The sequence below is a fragment of the Hemiscyllium ocellatum genome, chromosome 5 (assembly GCF_020745735.1).
Source record: "Hemiscyllium ocellatum isolate sHemOce1 chromosome 5, sHemOce1.pat.X.cur, whole genome shotgun sequence".
Lineage (NCBI taxonomy): Eukaryota > Metazoa > Chordata > Chondrichthyes > Orectolobiformes > Hemiscylliidae > Hemiscyllium > Hemiscyllium ocellatum.
In genome coordinates, this window is record NC_083405.1 from 138,286,216 (window position 1) to 138,310,200 (window position 23,985).

At 46.5% G+C, this 23,985-nt stretch overlaps 1 protein-coding gene across 1 annotated transcript in view; it reads right to left on the reverse strand.

The window, feature by feature from the left end:
• Positions 1–23,985, reverse strand: part of oplah (5-oxoprolinase, ATP-hydrolysing) — a 65,671-nt gene that overhangs the window by 18,511 nt on the left and 23,175 nt on the right. The window contains exons 11-20 of the mRNA XM_060825676.1: positions 22,625–22,911; positions 17,621–17,733; positions 17,137–17,307; positions 14,385–14,528; positions 12,583–12,721; positions 10,472–10,584; positions 8,166–8,317; positions 7,685–7,845; positions 5,519–5,620; positions 4,635–4,809 (exon numbers count right to left, since the gene is read on the reverse strand). Coding sequence (XP_060681659.1) covers positions 4,635–4,809; positions 5,519–5,620; positions 7,685–7,845; positions 8,166–8,317; positions 10,472–10,584; positions 12,583–12,721; positions 14,385–14,528; positions 17,137–17,307; positions 17,621–17,733; positions 22,625–22,911 — 1,557 coding nt within the window. The remainder of the gene's footprint in view (positions 1–4,634; positions 4,810–5,518; positions 5,621–7,684; positions 7,846–8,165; positions 8,318–10,471; positions 10,585–12,582; positions 12,722–14,384; positions 14,529–17,136; positions 17,308–17,620; positions 17,734–22,624; positions 22,912–23,985) is intronic.

The window sequence follows — 23,985 nt, forward strand, 5'->3', positions numbered from 1 at the left end:
CCTAAATTCCATTATTTAAAGAAAAAACATTTTATTCTTTAACACTAGAATGAAAATTAAACAACAACTATTTACAACTCTAAGCCTCCTCTCTCTTAAAGGTTTGTTATTCATCTCCCACTCTATAACAATATACTGACACAATAAAGCCCCTATTAAATTTACAGCAACTTGATGTTTTCCAAACCAGACAGTGGCTGTCACCTCCAGTGTCGATCTTCCTCCCTGGGTCATCTTCGGTCTTCTCCTGCAAAGATGTTTCATGTGAAACAGGGATCTTTGACAGAGAGTGTGGTGAATAGCAGTCTTTCAATGGCAGTTGATGTTCTTTCTGGCTAACTGTCCAAAATGCCTGCTTTTTTTATACCCCAAACATCGTATCGTTTCATTGGTTCAATGGTGTGAAAACAGTAAAATTCAAATTTGATTGGGTTTTAGTATCGTGAGGCAGAATTTAAACTGATTGGTTAAATTCGAACTCCTGTGGAAAAACTGAGGTATCTAGGTTACAACAAAATGCTATATCTTTCAATTTTCTAGCACACTCTGTTACTGCGAGTCAGTCACATGACAGGCGCTTGCCAGCTTTCAGTTTTCACTCTCTCTTAAAGGTACAGTATATGCTTTCAACTTTGTAACACACGGTGGTGGTGGAGGCAGAGAGAAGGCAAATGGGGTTCAATGTAGAGAAGTGTGAGGTGATGCACTTTGGTTGGAAGAACATTGGAAGACAATATAGAGAATACAAATTCTAAAAGAGGTGCAGGAGCAGAGGGTCTTGGGGGTATATGTCACAGATCATTGAAGGTGGCAGGACTGGGGGAGAGAACAGTTAATAAAGCTGAGAGTATCCTCAGCTTTATTAATAGGGGCAGAGATTACAATTGCAGGGGGATGATGTGAACTTGTACAAGATATTTGTTCATCCTCAGCTGGAATATTGTGTACAGGTGTGGGCCCCACATTATAGGAAAGATGTGAATGCATTAGAAAGAGTGCAGAAAGTGATTTTTGGGATTGGTTCCTGGAATGAGAAACTTCAGGGATGAGGGTAGATTGAAGATGCTGAGACTGTGTTCTCCCTGAAGAGAAGGCAGCTGAGAGGGATGGGGCTCAGAAAGGGGCTAGACAGAGTAGATATGGAGTGGCTTTTCACATTTGTAGAAGTGAAAAAAAAGAAAGGAAATAGCCTTAATGCGACGTCTAAATGAAGCAAGGAGTGATAGAGAAAAAAAATCTTCTCACTCGGCGAGTAGTTAGGGTCTGGATCGCACTGCCTGGAAATGTAGGGGAGGCAGCTTCAACTGAAGCAGTCAAGAAGAGTATTGGATGATTATTTGCTTGGAAATGGTGTTCAGGGATATAAGGAAATGGCAGGAAATGGTACTGGGTAAAAGAACCAGTGCAGACAGGATGGGCCAAATAGCCTTATCTTGCATCATAGCATATCTGTGACTCCAAGGGAAGGTGGTAACATAATGGTAACATCACTGAACTGGTAAGCCAGGCGAAAGTTCTGGGGACATGAGTTTGGATCTCATCATGGCGGGAGGTGAAACTTCAATTCATTAAAGTCTGAAATGAAAAATCTGATACGAAAAATCTGATACAATCATTAAATCATTCTTGATTGCTGTAAAAACACATAGGCTTCACTAAATGTCCTTCAGGGAAGGGCATGTGTCTACATGTGGCCTACATGTGACTCCAGACCCACAGCGCAGCAGCTGACTCTCAACAGCCCTCTGAAATGCCCTAGCAACACACTCAGTTGAAAGGATGGACAATAAATGCTGGCTCACCCAGTGGCACCCACATCCCATCAACAAAAGGAATAATAAAAACAAAACAATCCTATTTGTTACTATTATTGAACTGTACAGAACCCATGGGAACACCACACTTTGCAAGTTCCACTCCGAGCCACTCACCATTTTGACTTGGAAATATATCCCCACTACTTCACTGTCACTGGCTCACAATTCTGGAATTCCCTCACTAACAACGATGTGGGTCTATCTATAGCACAAGGACAACAGTGGTTCAAGAAGGCAGCTCACTACCGCCTTCTCAAGAGCAATAAATGCTGGCCCAGCCAGCAATTCTCACATGGAAGGAACAAATAATTTAAAATGAAATTCTGGGAGCCTTATTTCGGGAAAGATGAAAAGGCATTAGAGGATTTATACCAGAATGTTCCAGGGAAGAGGAATTTCTATCACGAGTGAAAAATGGAAAAGTTGGACTGTTCCCCTTGGAGCAGAAAAGGTTAAGAAAAAAACATAGAAACATGAAAAATAGGAGCAATTGTAGACCATTCGGCCCTTCGAGCCGGGACCACCATTCAACATGATCACGGCTGATCGTGCAATCTCAGTATCCCACTCCCACCCTCTCCACATACCCCTCAATCTCTTTAGCCCCAAGGGCCACGTCCAGCTCCCTTCTGAATATATCTAACAAACTGGCCCAACAGTTTCCTGTGGGAGAGAATTGCACAGCTTCACAGCTCCGAGTGAAGAAATTCTTCCTCATCTCAGTCCTAAATGGCCTACCTCCTATTTTTAAATTTGACCCTTAGTTTTGGACTTCCCCAGCATTGGGAAGATTCTTCCCACACCTAGCCTGTCTATTCCCATCAGGATTTTACACATTTCTATGAGATCCTCCCCCCGCCATTCTTCTAAATTCCAGTGAGTGTGACATAGCAAATGTTAATGAGATGATGAGAAATTCTGAAATATTGAAAAATGAGAATTTATTCCCTCTGCTGAGTGGGTCTATAACATAAGGTCAAATCTTCAAGTTCACTGGCAATATACCCAGGGGGAAGGCGAGGCAAAATATTTTCATTAAGATTGCTCAAATCCGGTATTCACATCCTGGAAAGGTGATGATGCTAATTTCACCGTCATTGTAAAAGACAAGCTAACTGGTTCTTGAGAATCAGGGACTTCAGGTTCAGACAAAAAGCAACGATGTGAGTCAAAGTACAGTTGCTTTTTAAAGAGTAGAAAGAATAATAACCTGCTAACTATAAATTTCTGTTTATCTGGAAAGGCCTATGTTCCTTTGACTGCAAAAGATTAAAGGGTGATCCGATCAGAGGATTCAGGTAATAAAACAATTCAATTGCGTAGTGAAGGAATATATTAATATTATTTGGGAACTTATGTTTGAGAAGGAAATGGTTTTCCTTTTCAGTTCTGTAAAAATGACTTGTGCTTTTAAATGGGTCAGAGACTCTTTTTTTTCAGCATTGGGTCAAAACAGCATGCCCAGAAAGACATGTGACTTAAGCTAACTAACCAGTCAAGCTACTTGACCAGATAATGCTGAAGCGCTTACTCAGGTACGATTTGTGACCCAGAGGGAAACAGATGGAGAGGGTGGAGGGCAGAAGCTGCTTCAGTTCAGAAGTAAAGATTCATTCCAACAGATGGGCCACAGAGCAGCTTGAAGGTTTTGTTAGTATTCAGTGAGGAAATATTAAAGAGTTAGCGTGGGTCTGTCTGTCCCAGGAAAGAAATGGTAAGATAGAGAATCAGAACTGGTGAATGTGCATAAATTCGATGATAGACATTGCTTGCGGATTTATCAGGTGATTAATAAATTTTAAAGTTAAGGAAAAGCATGATACTTCACTGGGTTGAGTGTCTGTAAAGAATGTTGCCGGGAAAATGAGTTGAATATTATACATCTTTTGTATTTTTTTGCTTTCTTTTTGTAATACCCTTATGTTATTTTTAAAGTACATTGGCAGCCTCATATGAATAGGTTCAGTGTCTGACGACCACAGTAACCAAATTGCAAAAGAAAAATAAATTTTATGATTTATAAGCCAGGTTTCACTCCGGGATCTGACTTATCCAACATTAATATCAGCTGGGATTAAAACAACAGCATTAAACAGAAACTAGTTCTGTCGGTGGGGTTACAGAGTGTCATTTTAAAATCAAGGAAGGCCATTCACAGGTTATTCAGGAAGCAGAGGGCAGTGCAAATCTGGAAATCTCTCCCCTGAGAACGTCAGTGGGGGTTAATTGGAACTTTCAAGACAGAGATAGATCAACTTCTGAAATAAAAATCAAAGCACTGGAGAAACTCAGCAGGTCTGGCCCAAATCTGTAGAGAGACAGAGAGATACAGAGTTAATGTTTCAGGTTAGCGTAAGAACTGTTAGATTTTTGTTGGGTGAAAGGATGAAGACATTTAAACCCTATCTGGGTAAATGGGTCGAATTGAATTGAAGAACAGGTTTGAGGGGCTGAATGGCCTCCTCCTGCTCCTCACTGCAACTTATCACAGAAATTGCCACTTTTCGGGTCAGTAGTTTTGACTGTAGGGCACAAATGTAATTTACCGAAACACAAAAAGCAGCAGACAATCTTTTGATGAATTAATTCTCAAATTTGAGGGCTCCTATTAGACATCCACACACTCTGAAGGGGTCAGGGCAATAGGAGGAAAGGAAGTGGCGGAGGAGTCACTCAATACAGACTGAAGCTGGATGATTTGGTTCACTCCCACCCCTACCCTCCTATATCACTGAGGGCCGATTGCTCAATCAAGTGGGGCTGAGCTGAACGAGAACATTAACAGAGCAGTGCGAGAGATTCAATGCTCCTACTCACCCTCCTCCTGGAAGACTCCATCCTTCACCAGCTTGAATGAAATGAAGACAGCTCCTTCCTCTTGCAACAGCTTGGAGTGAGGTGGCATGGAGCCAGGGGTGATGCCCCCAATGTCAGCGTGGTGCCCTCGGCTCGCTACAAAAAACACCGCATGAGAAACGCCTTTTCGAAAAACCTGCCAGAGATAATAATCAAGAGGAATATCCAAGTTAAACAAAGAAATACTAGCCTGCACTTTCATAGCACCTCCCACAACCTCAGGATGTTGTCCTGGTTCTCTTTACAGCCAAAGCAGCACTTCTGAAGTGTTGTCATGGTTGTAATGTAGAAAATGCAACAGCCATATCTTTGCACAGCAGAACCCCAAGTATCAACATTATACAACTGCAGCAAAGGAGGGTTCGACCCATCTGCAAGAGCAACTTTCTGCCCATTCTCTGCAGGCCTGTAAATTGTCTGTGCAGCTTAGAGCCAGTTTCATTTTCGAAAGTCATGATTGAATTGGCTCCCACCGTGCTCCCAGACAGTACAGTCCGGATCCTAAACACTCACAGCGTATAAAAATATTCTCCTGGTCGTCTCTGGTGTCTTTGCCAATCACAGTAAATGAATGGCCATTGATTGATAACCCTTCCATCTATGAGGACTGTTTCTCCCTACTGGTTGTGAAGATCTCTGTCAAACCTCAGGGTTTGATGGGGACAGCGTAGAAGGAGCTTTACTCTGTATCTAACTTCATGCTGTCCCTGTCCTGGGAGTGATTGATGATGGACAGTGTACAGGGAGCTTTACTCTGTATCTAATCTTGTGCTGTTCCCATGTATCTCCTGCCCTTGTCCTTCTAGATGGTTGGGTCTAGTATCGGAGGCAGTTGTAGATCTTACCGGAGTGATGACTGTCAGGTCTGGAAGATGGCTGCCGCCTGCACTGGGATGGTTGCTCAGGATGACATCACCTTCTTTCAGGTCATCACCTAAATGATTAATCTGTCAGGGGGAGAAAAGGTTCACACAGACTTCAGATGGAGGCCAGACATTTTGCCAACCTCTCTTTCATCTTCCTCCCTTGCTGCCCAGCCAACCAGCTTAAAAACAGTGAGACTTCATGATCAAGCCCACTCATTGGGTAACACAAGTGGGCTGATAGGCTGCAGTGGGCTTCGCAGCTGAGAATGGTCCTTGGCTTGTGCTGATTACAAAAACAGCACAGGACAAGGTAAAACAGGTGGGGTCGAGGTTTACAAGAAATAACTGTTGGCTAGTCTAGGAAAAAAACATTTAAAAAGCACATGGCTTTTTGAATAGAGACATAGATTCCAAAAACAAGGTTATGGTAAACCGTTTTAGATCATCTGTTAGGCTGGAGTACTGTGTCACATTCTAGTCACTGTACTTTAGGAAGGGTATCCATTTCTTGGAGAGAATTCAAATGGTTCCAGGGATGATGGAGCGCATGGAGTGATGGGCAAAGAATAAATCTCACTGAGCAGAATAAAAACTGAAATGATAGTCAGTGGATACAGAATCTTTAAATGTTTTTAAGGCAGAGGTTGATACTCTTGATTTCCAAGAGAATGAAAGATTGTCAGAGTTGTGCAGGAATGTAGAGGTGAGGTTCAAAGTAGATCAGCCACAATCTTATTTTTGATTTGATTTATTATTGTCACATATATTTGGGTGCAGTGAAGTTTTGTTTTCCGTACAGTATAGGCAGGTCATACCATAGAAAGTGCATGTCGGTAGTAGAACATAGTGAGGAATACAATGTTATGCAAAGAAGGTGCACAGAGAGTAAGATCAGCATTAAATTTAAAATTTGAGAGGCCCGTTCAGAAGCCTAATAACAGTGGGGAAGAAACTCTCCTTGAATCTGTTGGTACATGTGTTTAACGTTTGTATCTTCTGCCTTGACAGAAGAAGTTGGAAGAGATTATAAGCAGGTGGGAGGGGTCTTTGATGATGTTGGCTGCCTTTCCCAGGCAGGTAGGAATGTGGATGGAGTGAACAGATTTCCATGGGTGGTTTGTGTGATGCTCTGGGCTGTGTTCACAACTCCCTGTAGTTTCCTGCACTCCTCAGCAGAGCAGTTCCTGCACCAAGTTATGATGGAGCCGGATAGAATGCTTTATGTAGTGCCTCTATGAAAATTACTAAGAGACACTATGGACATGCTTATTGTATGGTGGGTCAAATGGCTCATTTTTGTTCCTTGTTCTTACGTTAATTTATTTCATGGAGGAAAAGGTCATGAGGGAGTACACAGAAACTGTTAGCAGTGGGAGGAGGGCACAGATTTCAAAGGGTTGACAAAAAGAACCAGATGTAAAATAAGAAAACATCTATTCATGCAATGAGTCTGTTGAAAGCTGGAACGTAATGCCTGAAAGGGCAGTGGAGGTAGATTCAATAATTACTTTTAAAAGGGATTTAAATAAATGTTTGAAGGGGATTTTTTAAAAACTGGCCTATGGGGAAAAATTGGGAGGAGTAGGACTAACAGTACAGACTCTCAGAGCTAGTGAAGACTCAAAAGGACGAATGGTCTTTATCGTTCTACATGATTTTAGAACATTTTACAAAAGGGAAGTGTGAATCTCTGGGATGTGCAATAGGACAATCCCTGGCCAGACTGGTAGGGAATAATCTGAAGTTCTATCAGACTTGGTGCAGTAACTTGACTTCTCTCTCCAAAAATGCTGCTGGACCTGCTGAGTTGTTCCACCAATTTCTATTGTTATTTCAGATTCCTAGTACCCGCTAGAACCTATCAGCAGAAGTGACCATTTGGCTCCTTGAGCCTGCACCGTGATTCAATAAGACCATGTTTGATCTGGTTTTGGTGACTGCTTCAACCTCCTTGTTTATTCCATGTCCCCTCCACTCCTTTGTCTATCAAAATGGAATTGGATTTTCCATTAAGTGCGGAAATTAGACGTTCCCAGTCCCACAGTTTCTACTGGGATACCACTACTATAGAGGAGCTATGACTATGGTAAAGTCACTGCCCCTGTCCTGCCCCCACTGAGGCTCCTTGTTGAACTCTGACCTTACCTGGAACTGCACGGTCTTCTGCATGGCTCCCAGGTGCACAGGGATGTGGGGGGCGTTCGACACCAGGCCCCCTGTGGGGCCAAACAGAGCACAAGAGAAGTCCAGTCGCTCCTTGATATTGGTGGAGATGGCTGTTCTCTGTAGGATACGACCCATCTGTTCTGTAAGGAGAGAGCCCAGTGAGGATTAACCAGTCAATCCCAGGGGGTAAATCAGTCACATATGACTGCAGAAGGGTAAATGAACCATCTCCTGAATGAGTCCTGCTATGAATATAATTGCTACCTATATGTCTTGTATACTCTCTGGAAGGATTGTGTTTTATTCTCACTGACTAGGCTGAGATATCAGGTTACTGCCGTTTATTCCATATTCTCAAATCGATAAACCATCACATCCTCACTGAAGGAAGATGGAGATATATGACATTATCTTACATGAATCCAACGGTCTAGTCCTGCTCTATTCCTGTCAGTTGTACCTGCAATGCTCATGAAGCGATGTGAAAAGATGGAGAGCTGGATTGTGTCCAGTTTGGGTCCGACTATCTGTGGCTTCCCACTGCCGATGGTGATCTGGATATCACCGAGCTGGGTAACACCAGCGATACAGTCTGCTTCAACCAGGATGGTGCTGCAAAGTGGAAAGGAAGAGAACTGATAGACTGTGGAAATAGATGGTGACATCTTGCAAAATGTCCAGATTACAGAGGAGGAAGTGCTGGATGTCTTGAAATGCATAAAGGTGGATAAATCTCCAGAACCTGATCAGGTGTATCCAAGAACTCTGTGCGAAGCCAGTGAAGTGATTGCTGGGCCTCTTGCTAAGATATTTGTATCATCGATAGTCACAGGTGAGGTGCCAGAAGACTGGAGGTTGGCAAATGTGGTGCCACTGTTTAAGAAGGGCGGTAAAGACAAGCCAGGGAACTATAGACCGGTGAGCCTGACCTCGATGGTGGGCAAGTTGTTGGAGGGAATCCTGAGGGACAGGATGTACATGTATTTGGAAAGGCAAGGACTGATTAGGGATAGTCAACATGGCTTTGTGAGTGGGAAATCATGTCTCACAAACTTGATTGAGTTTTTTGAAGAAGTAACAAAGAGGATTGATGAGGGAAGAGCAGTAGATGTGATTTATATGGACTTGAGTAAGGCTTTCGACAAGGTTCCCCATGGGAGACTGATTAGCAAGGTTAGATCTCACAGAATGCAGGGAGAACTAGCCATTTGGATACAGAACTGGCTCAAAGGTAGAAGACAGAGTTTGGTGGTGGAGGGTTGTTTTTCAGACTGGAGGCCTGTGACCAGTGGAGTGCCACAAGGATCGGTGCTGGGTCCTCTACTTTTTGTCATTTACATAAATGATTTGGATGCGAGCATAAGAGGTACAGTTAGTAATTTGCAGATGACACCAAAATTGGAGGTGTAGTGGGCAGCGAAGAGGGTTACCTCAGATTACAACAGGATCTGGACCATATGGGCCAATGGGCTGAGAAATAGCAGATGGAGTTTAATTCAAATAAATGTGAGGTGCTGCATTTTGGGAAAGCAAATCTTAGCAGGACTTATACACTTAATGGTAAGGTCCTAGCAAGCGTTGCTGAACAAAGAGACCTTGGAGTGCAGGTTCATAGCTCCTTGAAAGTGGAGTCACAGGCAGATAGGATAGTGAAGAAGGTGTTTGGTATGCTTTCCTTTATTGGTCAGAGTATTGAGTACAGGAGTTGGGAGGTCATATTGCAGCTGTACAGGACATTGGTTAGACCACTGTTGGAATATTGCGTGCAATTCTGGTCCCCTTCCTATCGGAAAGATGTTGTGAAACTTGAAAGGGTTCAGAAAAGATTTACAAGGATGTTGCCAGAGTTGGAGGATCTGAGCTACAGGAAGAGGCTGAACAGGCTGGGGCTGTTTTCCCTGGAGTGTCGGAGGCTGAGGGGTGACCTTATAGAGGTTTACAAAATTATGAGGGGCATGGATAGGATAAATAGACAAAGTCGTTTCCCTGGGGTCGGGGAGTCCAGAACTAGATGGCATAGGTTTAGGATGAGAGGGGAAAGATATAAAAGAGACCTAAGGGACAACTCCTTCATGCAGAGGGTGGTACGTGTATGGAATGAGCTGCCAGGAGATGTGGTGGAGGCTGGTACAATTGCACCATTTAAGAGGCATTTGGATGGGTATATGAATAGGAAGGGTTTGGAGGGATATGGGCCGGGTGCTGGCAGGTGGGACTAGATTGGGTTGGGATATCTGGTCGGCATGGATGGGTTGGACCGAAGGGTCCGTTTCCGTGCTGTACATCTCTCTGACTCTGTGACTCTATAACACTGTGCATTTACCTCGCACCGTTAACCCCATAAAACATCACTGAGCACTTCATTGGAACTTTGTCACATAAAGTCTGAGCCATGTGAGGAGATACTCAGGGCAACTGGTTTCATGGCCCTGGGTGCTGAAGGCACGTCCATTGATTCTGGAGCAAACAAAGAGGTTACAACTCGAACAGTGCAGGTAATTCGAAGGGTTATACAATCAGAAGAGGTGTGTATGGTCATGAGGCCTAACTGTAATGCCTCTGGACTAGAACCACTCCTGGGGCTAGTGCTCGAGGAACATAGATTCACATCCTATTACAGCAACAAGTGGAATTTCAATTCAATGTCAAAAAAGATTGGAGATGAAAGTTAGTCTCAGTGTTGGTGAGTGTGAGATAATTTTGATTATGACAAAAATCCATCTGGTTCACTGGAGAAGGACACACACACACATACACACACCCTACCTGTTTTTATCAATGATGATTGCAGGTCCAGGAATTGTGTGATCACATGACAGATCCTCCAGGAGGTACACAGCGGTGTCGAGATAACCCTCATCAAAGTAACACTTTACCACCTGCCAACCAATAAGGAAAGAGGGAGCTTGACCTGGAAGAGTGGTGACTATGGTTTCAAACTTGCAATATAGGACTGTGTATTGAAATCTCCTCAGGACCCTGACACCAGCAGATGAAGAAGGAACACTGCATGTGGGGCTCTATCCACTGACAGCACACTCTGTGGTGTAGACTTCAGTGAAGCTACAGAAATTGTCATCCCCTGTAAGGGTACAAGTTCCACATATGGCAGTGGATCTGTGGCCGTCTGTGATACTTGGGCCCAATCACATCACATATTAGTCTCCAGCTCCTATATCAGATTTAGATCACATCCTATTATTGCTGCTTATGCTGTTTGACACTTGTTTGGTGGCTTCACTACGTTGACACCTCATCTTCAGGTATTCCTGGTGCTGCTCCTGGCATGCCCTCCTGCACTCTCCATTGAACCAGGGTCGATCTCCTGGCTTGATGGTAATGGTTGAGTGGGCCATAAGGTTACAGATTGTACTGGAGTACAATTCTGCTGCTGCTGATGGCCTGCAGTGGGTCATGGATGCTCAGTCTTGAGTTGCTAGATCTGTTCGAAGTCTGTCCCATTTAGCATGGTTATGGTGCCACACAATACGATGGCGGCTGAAGAGAGGACTTTCTTTTCACAAGGTCTGTGCAGTGGTTACTCTTACCGATACAGTCAAAGACAGACTGTTGCTCCTGATGCTCTCCTCTACATGGGGGAGACTGGACGCCTACTTGCAGAGCACTTCAGAGAACATTTCCGGGACACCTGCACCAATCAACCCCACCGCCCCACGGCCAAACACTTCAACTCTCCTCCCACTCTGCTGAGGACAAGCAAGTCCTGGGCCTCCTCCACTGCCACTCCCTTACCACCCGACGCCTGGAGGAAAAACGCCTCATCTTTCGCCTTGGGACCCTCCAACCGCATGGCATCAATCACCAGTTTCCTCATTTCCCCTTCCCCTTCCCCCACCTTATCCCAGTTCCAAACTTTCAGCTCAGCACCATCCTCATGACCTGTCCTGCCTGTTGCTCTTCCTTCCCATTTATCTGCTCCACCCTCCTCTCTGACTTATCACCTTTACCCCCACCTCCATCCACCTATCACACTCTCAGCTTCCTTCCCCACAGCCCCCCCACCCTCCCATTTACCTCTCCACCCCCTTGGCTCACAAGCCTCATTCCTGATGAAGGGCTCTTGCCCGAAACACTGATTTTCCTGCTCCTCGAATGCTGTCTGACCTGCTGTGTTTTTCCAGTGCCACACTCTCAACATCTGCAGCCAGCAGATTGGTAAGGATGAAATCAACCTCTTGTTGGTTCTTTCACCACCCAGCAGGCCTAGTCCAGCAGTGGTGTGGAGTAAGGACAATGGCTTCTAAAGATCTTTTGCTATAAATTCTGTGCCCTGTCATCCTGCCCCACTAGCTGTCTGATGAAGGAGCAGTGCTCTGAAAGCTAGTGCTTCCAAATAAACCTGTTGGAGAATTACCTGGTGTTGTGTGATTTTGTTCACCTCTTCCACTGGCACTTCCACATCATAGGAATTTGAAGATATGTCATGACAGCCCTTATAGAGACTATCGTTGACTATTATAAAATCAAGGAAAACTGCTGTCTGTACATGGTCATGTACATCAACAATCTGGGAGCCCCAACCCACCGACACTGCTCATGCACAGCAACAGGAAAACCCTTAACTGTCCTCTGAAATGGCCCAAGCGAGGCCTCAGTTCAAGGCCAATTCAAGATCAGTGCACATCCCACAAAGGGTTAGTCAGTCACTGGGCTCATGAACAAAGACCAAGGTTAGACAGTAACTGGGTAAATGAACAGGGACTGGGATTAGACAATGATGGAGTTTATGAACAGAAACCAGGGTTAGTCAGTGACCGAGTAAATGAGCAGGGACTGGGGTTAGCCAGTGACTGGGTTAATGTATAGGGATCGGGTTAGTCTGTGTTAAAACTGTTACCCTTGACCCTCCCACGTACAGTTTCAACACGAGGCTCTCTTCCACTGCATTTCATTTTCTGTTCTTTCTTGATGGCAGATTTGGCACAGCCCCGCACACGGATGTCATCCACAATGATCGGCCGCTCCGGTATTACGAAGCCAAACTCTTTCATGTACCTGGCAACACAGCAGGGAGTGTCAGAACACTGGACCGTAAATCCCTAAAGTAGGCCTTACAGCCAATCAAGTCACTTACCCATTCAATAAGATCATTCTGCACTTTCCCTCCTTATCCCCATAATCTCTCCACATCAAGTCAGACAAGACCTTTCAGAATCTTATATTTCAATAAAGTCATGTCTCATTTTCTAAATTCAAACTCATCAGACGACCACATGTCCTGTGGCTTTCAACAATCTGGGAGCCCCAACCCACCGACACTGAAGCCCCACCCCAACTCCATCCACCTCCTTCCCCAGCTCTACCTGCTCCCACCCCCATTCTGCCCAATACCCTCCCCAACTCCATCTGGCCCCACCCCAGCTCCACTTGCCCCCTTCCTAACTCCACCCATGCCCCAAACTTTACCCACCCTGCCCCAACTCTACATGCCCCTCCTCAGCTCCACCCACACCACCCCTACTGCACACGCCCCCTCCCCAGTTCCACCCACGCTCCCCCCCCCCCAACCCCACTCACTCAATGCCTACCTGACCCCTCCCTAGTTCCACCCACCACCCTCCCCAACCCAAGCCCTGGCCATCTCTGTGCTCCTCCCCAAATCCACATGTCCCCTCACCAGCCCCATCTGCCCAATCAGACTGATCACCTCCCCCCCGACATTTTCTCACTGCCACCCCCAGTGTTCGAGGTTAACATGTGACTGAACCCCTGCTGCACCTTAAAGGGTCGCAGCAGCTACAGTAAGAGACAGGAACAGCAGTGGGCAGCTTAACCCTCAGTCCTGCTCCCTCCATTCAAACTGATCCGTCATGGCTGATCACAACATTGACACAACCTCAACCAGGGTGCAGTCCCAGACAAAAGAAAGGACAAAGAGAGGGTTTACAGCCAGTAGCAATCATACATGGCATACAGACTGTGCGGCAATGCCACATTGGCTGGGTCATGGGGTTGTAGGGTGAAAGGTCACAGTCTGGACTGGGTCATGACATTTAGGGTGAAAGGTTACAGTCTGGACTGGGTCATGGGGTTGTACGGTGAAAGGTTACAGTCTGGGTTGGGTCATGGGGTTGTACGGTGAAAGGTTACAGTCTGGGTTGGGTCATGGGGTTGTAGGGTGAAAGGTTACAGTCTGGGTTGGGTCATGGGGTTGTCAGGTGAAAGGTCACAGTCTGGACTGGGTCATGGGGTTGTAGGGTGAAAGGTCACAGTCTGGGTTGGGTCATGGGGTTGTCCGGTGAAAGGTCACAGTCTGGGTTGGGTCATGGGGTTGTCCGGTGAAAGATTACAGTCTGGGTTGGGTCATGGGGTTGTAGGGTGAAAGGTCACAGTCTGGGTTGGGTCATGGGGTTGTACGGTGAAAGGTCACAGTCTCGGTTGGGTCATGGGATTGTAGGGTTGTTATTTTCGAGCCCACTGTCCACTCTGGAACATTCCTGAAACACAAAGAGGTGGGTACTGGACTGGTGTTTCCTTTATCTGGGATGCGGTGGTGAGAATGTGGATGCCAAGTTCAGGAAGCACTGCAGAGATAGAAACATCCTAACAAGGAACTTTCAGTCGAACCATGCAGAAGTGAGGCTAAATAAATGCCATGCCCCATGATTAGCAGCTCAGAGGTGGGTTTGGAACCACAACAGTTGGTGAAGTTTCTAACCTGCTGGTGAAGACAGCGCGGAAGTCTCCATGGCGACAGGAGTCACAGCTAGACCGTGGAGGGTGTGAGCTGCCAGAACACATGAGGGCACAGTCGGTACGGTCATACCGCAAATGAAGGAAAGCCTCCGTGCTGATCTGACACCTGAAAACCCACAGCAAAGACACACCAATCAAACAAGCAATCATTTCCCCAAATACTCCTGGCATAGTGGAGTGAGTGGCAGGGCTACACAGCAAGGGTCACAGCTTCTCTCCCCCATGTTCGTGAACCGGTAGATTTTTACATCAATGGAGGAATTTCATGGAAACTCTCATTTACAGCCTTTGTTTTCAACTCTTACCTCTAAGAGTGCGGTGCTCCCTCAGCACTCACCCTCTGACAGTGCAGCGCTCCCTCAGCACTGACACTCCGACAGTGTAACAGTCCCTTAGTACTGACCCTCCGACAGCGCATTGCTCCCTCAGCACTGACCCTCCGACAGCGCATTGCTCCCTCAGCACTGACCCTCCGACAGTGCGGCGCTCCTTCAGCACTGACCCTCCGACAGTGCGGCGCTCCCTCAGCACTGACCCTCCGACAGTGCGGCGCTCCCTCAGCACTGACCCTCCGACAGTGCGGTGCTCCCTCAGCACTGACCCCCCGACAGTGCGGCACTCCCTCAGCACTGACCCTCCGACAGTGCGGCACTCCCTCAGCACTGACCCCCCGACAGTGCCCACTCCCTCAGCACTGACCCCCCGACAGTGCGGCACGCCCTCAGCACTGATCTTTCCACATTTGTGCCACATAAGTGCTGGGCAGTGACTAACCCTTCCCCCTTGATATTCAATGGCGTTACTTCACTAGATTCCCTATTGCCAACATCCTGGTGTTGTCACTGACCAGGTATTGAACTGGACTAGCCATATAAAACTATGGTCACAACAACAGGTCAGAGGCTAAGAACAATGCGACAATCCTGTGGGTATTGACTGCAGAGTAACAGAGGATCCACCATTGGTAACTGGCCAGTTGGACCTAGGTCTTTACCTGAGTTAGAAGTTCTTATTTTCAGAGTCAAAAAGGATTTTAATTCACACACAAGGGATGGGAAAGATCTTTCTTTTTATTCAATCACAGGATGTGGGAATAGCTGGCTACGACAGCATTCATTGCCTATCCCTAACTGCCAGACGGCAGTTAAGAGTGAACCACATTGCTGTGGGTCTGGAGTCATGTGTAGGCCGGACCAGGTAGGGATGAAAGTTTGGAGCGGAAAAATGTGTTGCTGGAAAAGCGCAGCAGGTCAGGCAGCATCCAGGGAGCAGGAGAATCGAAGAATCGAAGCAGGAATAAAGAAGGGCTAATGCCCGAAACGTCGATTCTCCTGCTCCTTGGATGCTGCCTGACCTGCTGCGCTTTTCCAGCAACACATTTTTCAGCTCTGATCTCCAGCATCAGCAGTCCTCACTTAGGTAAGTTTCCTTACCTAAAGGGCTTTAGTGACTCAGATGGGTTTTTCCAGACCATTGCATCACACTCTTGATTCCAGATTTTTTTTATTGAATTAAAATTCCAGCACCTGCTATGGCAGGATTTGAACTCAGGTCTCCAGAACATTACCTGGTCTCAGGATTAGCAGCCCAGTGATCATACCACCAGGCTATTGCTGCCTTTAAAAGGGGAAGAGAGAGATTGAGTGTGAGAGAGTGAGAGAGAGAGACTGAGAGAGAGACTGAGAGAGAGACTGAGAGAGAGACTGAGAGAGAGACTGAGAGAGAGAGTCTGAGAGAGAGTCTGAGAGAGAGACTGAGAGAGAGACTGAGAGAGAGACTGAGAGAGAGACTGAGAGAGAGACTGAGAGAGAGAGAGAGAGACTGAGAGAGAAAGAGAGATGAAGATGGAGAGAAAGAGATCAAGGAGAGCGAGATTATGGGAAGGTAAAGAGAGAGAATGAGAGAGATGTGGAGAGAGAGAGAGGGAGGGAGAAATAAGAGAGATTGAGAGGAAGGAAGATCGAGAGATTGCAAAGGGGAAAACAAGAGAAAGAAAAAAAGGGAAAGAGTTGGGGTAGAGATGGGCAAGAGAGAAAAAGAGATAAAGAAACAAATCGAGAGAGAGGGCGCATGAGCAGTGTCTTTGCTCGAAGGCTTTCTGGACATCTGAATCTACTCAGGTCTGTGACAAACTGCAATTTAAAAATCTAAAGGCTGTTGCGAGTCAGATGATGAATAAAATGAAAAATATTTTCATACAAAGAGTCTACCATTTCCTTGGGCTTCATCTGACTACTGATCACTTAAACATAACAAGGATAACAAGGAGCTTGGACTTGAATTGATATAGCACCTTTGGGATAGTAAAATATGGCAAAACGAAATGTGACATTGAGCCACACAAGGAGATATTTTAAAAGGGGCTTTGAAAAAAGGGCAGCATGGTGGCTCAGTGGTTAGCACCGCTGCCTCACAGGCCAGGGACCCGGGTTCAATTCCAGCCTCGGGCGGCTGTCTGTGTGGACAGAATGTTTGCACACACTGCCTGTGTCTGTGTGGTTTTCCTCCAGGTGCTGCGGTTTCCACCCAGAAAGATGTGCAAGTTCGGTGAATTGGTAGCTTAGATGCATTAGTCAGGGTAATAGGGTAGGGGAATGGGTCTGGATGGGATATTCTTCGGCAGGTTGGTGTGGACTGCTTCCACGTTGTCGGGATTCTATGATTACACATTATCATTCGATTAAGCAGGTGGAACTAAAATACTTTGTTTGTACCTGGAAAATCCCTGAGCACGCAGTGCATCCACACACTGTTTCTCCAGCACGTCTATCCTTTCATCCAGAAAGGAATAGGAGGCTCCTTCATACACCGCATTGCATGGCTCCTGGGCTTCATGTACCACATCTGCCAAGGCCATTCCATAGGCTGATAGGATACTGCCATACCTGAGAGACAGAGTGTGTATGTGAGGGAGGGAGGGAAGTGAGGACAGTAAGGGAGAAAAACAGTCAAAGATCAACACAATCAGGTAGGCAGGTCAGAGACTCAGGGACAGAGCCAAGCCGTGAGTACGTGAAAGAGACAACAATAGAGAGAAAGACAGTAATCAAAAGAAATGAGGGGGTGACAGAGTATCGATGATTGATGGAAAATGGCAGAGAGAGAGTGGGAGAGAGGAACCAGAAAGCAGGAGAGAGAGAGTTAGCGTAGCACTGACAAGTGAGGAGGAAACCAATATCTCAGTGAACCTGCACCTACTTGTGAATGAAGACGGTTTTCATGCCCAGGGACCGGGCAATGGCGCAGGCATGCTGGCCCCCAGCACCTCCAAAGCACGCCAGCACGTGGCGTAAGGTATCGTGACCTTTAGCCTATCATGGGGTGTGAAGGAAGCAAATGGTTTTACATCAGTGAATGTAATAAATTGGTGAAAATCGGCCCCCCCGATGCCAGAACAATGGTGGACTCTATCTCAGAGAAGAATATATATCCCTCATTCCATCCCTTTCAGATGGTGTGGCAGTAACTCAACTGGACTAATCAGATAAACACAGTGGCTATAAGGGCAGGTCACAGACTAGAGATACTGCAGCAAGTAACTCAGCTTCTGTCTCTCCAAAGCCTGTCCACCATCTACAAAACACAAGTCAGGAGTGTGACGGAATACTCTCCACTTGCCTGGACAGGTGCAGAGCCAATAACACTCAAGAAGTTTGACACCATCCAGGACAAAGCAGCTGCTTGATTGGCACCACATCCACAAACATCCACTCCCTGTACCACCGATGCTCAGTAGCAGCAGTGGGTACTATCTGCAAGATGCATTCCAGAAATTCACCAAAGATCCTCAGGCAGCACCATCCAAACTACTGCCACTTCCTTCTAGAAGGACAAAGGCAGCAGATACATGGGAACACCAGCCCCTGCAAGTTCCCCTCCGAGTCACTCACCATCTTGACTTGGAAATATATCCCCATTCCTTCACTGTCACTGGGTCACAATCCTGTAATTCCCTCCCTAAGGGCATTCCCTCCCAAAGGACTGCAGAGGTTCAAGAAGGCAGCTCACCCCACCTTCTCAAGGGGCAACTGGGGACAGGGCAATCAATGCTGGCCCAATGAGTGCCCACATCCTGTGAATGAATGAATAAAAATGCCTTAGCATCTTATTATATTGGGCAGGAGAAGCCTCGGTCTATTGTGGGAAGGCTGACTACCTGACTGTTTATAATTCTCCAAGTACAAATTCACCCCACAAACTTATATGTGTGTATGTGCATATGTGTGTGTGTGCGCGCGCGTGCGTGTTGGGGGGGGGGGGGGGGCTGGGGCGGGGAAGGGGTTTGGTGGGGTGGGATGGGAACGTGGTTATGAGCGCCTGTGAGAGAGTGTGTGTACAGTATGAGTGTGAGTGGACAGGGTTATAAGTCTGTGATAGGGTGTGTGTAGGAGTGTATATGCGAGCATACAACAGAGCGTCTGTGTGAGTGTGTGTGACTGTAGGAGAGTGTGTGTGTGCAGGGAAGGGGTTTGGTGGGGTGGGGTGGGGTGGGGGCGTGGTTATGAGCGCCTGTGAGAGAGTGGGTGAACAGTATGAGTGTGAGTGTATAGGGTTATAAGTCTGTGATAAGGTGTGTGTGTGTGAGTGTATATGTGAGCATACGACAGAGCATCTACGTGAGTGTGTGTGTCTGTAGGAGAGAGAGTGTGCGTGTGTGTGTGTCTGTCTGTCTGTCTGTGTGCTTGCGTCTTCTGCTCAGCCGAGGCTGATAGCCTCAACTGGGATCCTGGGGTCATGTCACACTACAAGTGACCCCATTGCACTCTATACACACACACACACGCACACACACAAGTTTGTGGGGTGAATTTGTACTTGCAGAATTATACTTTACTTTGTTCAAAACTACATGAATCTATGCAAGATTCAGTAAATCCTTTTTTTAGATTAGAATCAGTCTGACCATTGTGACACAGACAGCCTCACAGGGAGCTAACACCTTCAATACCTTATCTGGGCCGACATGACACCAATTGTTAAAGTTCACTTGAGAATGTAACTTTTTAAAAATGTTTTGCAATTTACATGTGAAAGAACTGAAACCACCATGGTCATTCTAAAAGATGAGAGACTTAACAAATAATCCAGGTATTTTACAATATATAATTTCAGTTACATCACACTGTAAACTTTTGTGATAAATTCGGTGTCTTACAATCTTATTCTCCACAGTCACCTGATGAAGGAGCAGCGCTCCGAAAGCTAGTGCTTCCAAATAAACCTGTTGGACTATAACCTGGTGTTGTGTGATTTTTCACTCTGTACAGCCCAGTTCATCGAGGAGAAAGTGAGGATTGCAGATGCTGGAGATTAGAGCTGGAAGAGCACAGCAGTGCAGGCAGCATCCAACAAGCAGCGAAATCGACTTTTCGGGCAAAAGCCCTTCATCAGGAATAAAGGCAGAGAGCCTGAAGGGTGGAGTGATAAGTGCGAAGAGGATGGGAGTGGGGAGAAAGTAGCACAGAGTACAATGGGTGAGTGGGGGAGGGGATGAAGGTGATAGGTCAGGGAGGAGAGGGTGAAGTGGATAGGTGGAAAAGGAGCTAGGCAGGTAGGACAAGTCCGGACAAGTCATGGGGACAGTGCTGAGCTGGAAGTTTGGAACGTGGGTGAGGTGGGGGAAGGGGAAATGAGGAAACTGTTGAAGTCCACATTGATACCCTGGGGTTGAAGTGTTCCGAGGCGGAAGATGAGGCGTTCTTCCTCCAGGCGTCTGGTGGTGAGGGAGCGGCGGTGAAGGAGGCCCAGGACCTCCATGTCCTCGGCAGAGTGGGAGGGGGAGTTGAAATGTTGGGCCACAGGGCGGTGTGGTTGATTGGTGCGGGTGTCCCAGAGATGTTCCCTAAAGCGCTCTGCTAGGAGGCGCCCAGTCTCCCCAATGTAGAGGAGACCACATCAAGAGCAACGGATACAATAAATAATATTGGTGGATGTGCAGGTAAAACCTTGATGGATGTGGAAGGCTCCTTTAGGGCCTTGGATGGAGGTGAGGGAGGAGGTGTGGGCACAGGTTTTACAGTTCCTGCGGTGTCAGGGGAAGGTGCCAGGATGGGAGGGTGGGTTGTAGGGGAAGCGTGGACCTGACCAGGTAGTCACGGAGGGAACGGTGATTGCGGAAAGCGGAAAGGGGTGGGGAGGGAAATATATCCCTGGTGGTGGAGTCTTTTTGGAGGTGGCGGAAATGTTGGCAGATGATTTGGTTTATGCGAGGGTTGGTAGGGTGGATGGTGAGCACCAGGGGCGTTCTGTCCTTGTTACACGTTGGAGGGATGGGGTCTGAGGGCGGAGGTGTGGAATGTGGACGAGATGCGTTGGAGGGCATCTTTAACCACGTGGGAAGGGAAATTGCGGTCTCTAAAGAAGGAGGCCATCTGGTGTGTTCTGTGGTGGAACTGCTCCTCCTGGGAGCAGATACGGCGGAGGTGGAGGAATTGGGAATACGGGATGGCATGTTTGCAGGAGGTAGGGTGGGAAGAGGTGTAATCCAGGTAGCTGTGGGAGTCGATGGGTTTGTAAAAAATGGCGGTGTTAAGTCAGTCATCATTAATGGAGATGGATTGGTCCAGGAAGGGGAGGGAGGTGTCAGAGATGGTCCAGGTAAATTTAACGTCAGGGTGGAATGTGTTGGTGAAGTTGATGAATTGCTCAACCTCCTCACGGGTGCACGAGGTGGTGCCAATGCAGTCATCAATGTAGCAAAGGAAGAGGTGGGGAATGGTGCCGGTGTAAATATGGAAGATGGACTGTTCTACGTAGCCAACAAAGAAACAGGCATAGTTGAGGCCCATACGTGTGCCCATGGCTACCCCTTTGGTCTGGAGAGTGAACACCTCCTTGCAGATCGCTTCGGGCCACCCGCACCAATTAAACCCACCGCCCCGTGGCCCAACATTTCAATTCCCCCTCCCACTCTGCCGAGGACGTGGAGGTCCTGGGCCTCCTCCACCATCGCTCCCTCACCACCCAACGCCTGGAGGAAGAACGTCTCATCTTCCGCCTCGGGAACACTTCAACCCCAGGGCATCAGTGTGGACTTCACCAGTTTCTTCATTTCCCCTCTCCCCACCTGACCTCAGTTCCAACCTTCCAGCTCAGCACTGTCCTCATGACCTGTCCTACCTGCCAATCTCCCTTCCTACCTATCCACTCCACCCTTACCTCTGACCTATCCCCACCCCCATTTGCCTATTGAACTTTTTGCTACCTTCTCCCACCCACCCCATTTATCTCTCCACCCTTCAGGCACTCTGCCTCTGTTCCTGACGAAGGGCTTTTGCCCGAAACGTCGATTTTCGGGCTGCCTGACCTGCTGTGCTTTTCCAGCACCACTCTGATCTAAAAAACTGCCAGTCCCAATATGTTCATTAACTTGGACCTGCCTGCTTTTCCTGTTAGACTTGACTTAACCTCTACCTTCTCTTCAGTCACTCTATGTGCTGACTAACTGCCATACTAGTTTAATTCCTCCCAAATGCCAGGATTTTGGTGCTCCTACGGTTTAAGTTTACACAGAGAGTGAGAATCATTAGCAGAGAGACTGAGATTGGAGATCTTTGGTAGATAAAGAGCAACATCAGAGACCAGCAGGTGGGCATTTTCCATTTTCAGGGGGTAACTATTACATTATAAAGCAGTTATAAAAAGAAACTAGCAATTGGTTGTTAAGGGCTATCTTATCGTTTTATTTTTATGAAATAAGATTTAGTTCAGTTAGTAAAATGTATAAATGAAAGATCTGGATTTGGTAAATTCACAACCCTTAAATATCTGATTACCCGAGTAGGATTTTGTACAAAGTGATTCAGGTCAATTCAGTGCATAATGTCGAAAATAGAACAGGAACTGGTGGTGAGGTTAATCTTAAAAACTGAACAGAATGATTAGGTAGTTAATTAAAACACATATGACATGTGTTGCAAAATGAAATGGAATGTGGGAGTGAAATGAAATGTTGGAGCCTCTAGATGCCAGTACAATCCAGGATAACCATGTTGACAGTAAATGCTGACAGCTCCAGCAGCTTTGGATATGGGTCTATGAACTTGGGGCAAAAGGTCAAGCTACAGACATGGCGCTAGATTAGGGTGGGAGTTACCAGGACCTGTAGCAAACCTGTATAGATGTACCTGTACAGCCGGATCTATCCACTCTCACTGTGTACCTGTACTTGTTTCGCCACCATCTGAATGAGCCATGATGTACCTGAGTTAGAGCTCTGATTGGTCGACACATTGACTCATTGGCGACCCGGACAAATCCCAGCGCAACTTCCTCCACAGTCATCGGTGATTGGCCCCTTCCGTTCTCCTCATCACCTTGTGATTGGTCAAAGAGAAAGGCGTTGACCTGTTCCGCAACTTTCTGCAACTCGTTCAGAGCCCCTTCCTTCCACAGTGGCTGGTCCTCTGTGGCACCAAAGATTTTGGGAAAATAATCTGGCAGCAGTCGCCCGAGGCAAAGGTTGGCATCAGTGATGGTAAGTGGGCCTCCTGAGTAACCAAGAAGACCAGATTATAGAGTGCAGCTCATCACAGTAGGATATTAAAATAAAGAACTGCAGATGCTGGAAATCAGAAAGAAAAACAGAAATTGCTGGAGAAACTCAGTAGGTCTGGCAGATTCTGTGGGGAGAATGCAGATACCTTCCCTGAAGGATAATAAATGAACTAGAGAGGACGTTTTGAGACAATTGATCGTGGTTCTACAGTCACCAATAGATTAGCTTTTTCTTCCAAGTCAAACTTGATCATCTGCCATTGTGAAAAATTGAAATCCATGTGCCAAAGCTTCAGCCTAGGATTCTGGATTCCTGGTTCACCACCCTCTCTCCTTATGCTTGCCTTTATTCAAGTTTAAAACACTAATCTTAGCTCCACATTTCTGTTCTTTAAAGTGAACAGAGCTATCAAGGGCACCTTCACTATGAGGTTATTAATTAATCAATCCTATCGTGTTATAGCCTGCTCTCTGGTTGGCTACAGACAGGTCGTACTTAGAACTAATCCCGAAAACATTCTGTGAACTCTTTATCTGAGCTACCTTTGCTCATCTCCCTTTCCAGACAGACTCAAAACAAGGCATCATGCCTAAAATGCATTGTCTGACCCGAGGTGTCACCTTTATTCTGATAAAACCTTAAGTTATCTGGGGGCAGTGATTTGGAAGAAATTCTGGGATTTACATACTAATCAAACTGCACCTCCATTCGAATTGATTAAAGTATTAATAGCCATCAAGGTGTGTTCAATATATTTGCATCAATTATATGATCCTCTGATCTCTTACTTATAAATTCTGCATCTGATGTATTCTTTCTCATTAACTACCTGAAGAAGTAAGGCTCCAAAAGCTTTTGGTTTCAAATAAAGCTGTTGGACTATACGCTGGTTTGTGGGATTTTTGACTAAGCCCATCCCTGTCCACCAGTGGCACCTCCACATCATGTTTGTCAGTGTTGGAAGAGGTTTCAGCACGAGTGCTATGACAAACAGGTTGATCCCAGCACTCAAGCTGAAGGTGAAACTCCCTGATGATGGATAGATGAGGGAGATTTTGCACCCCGC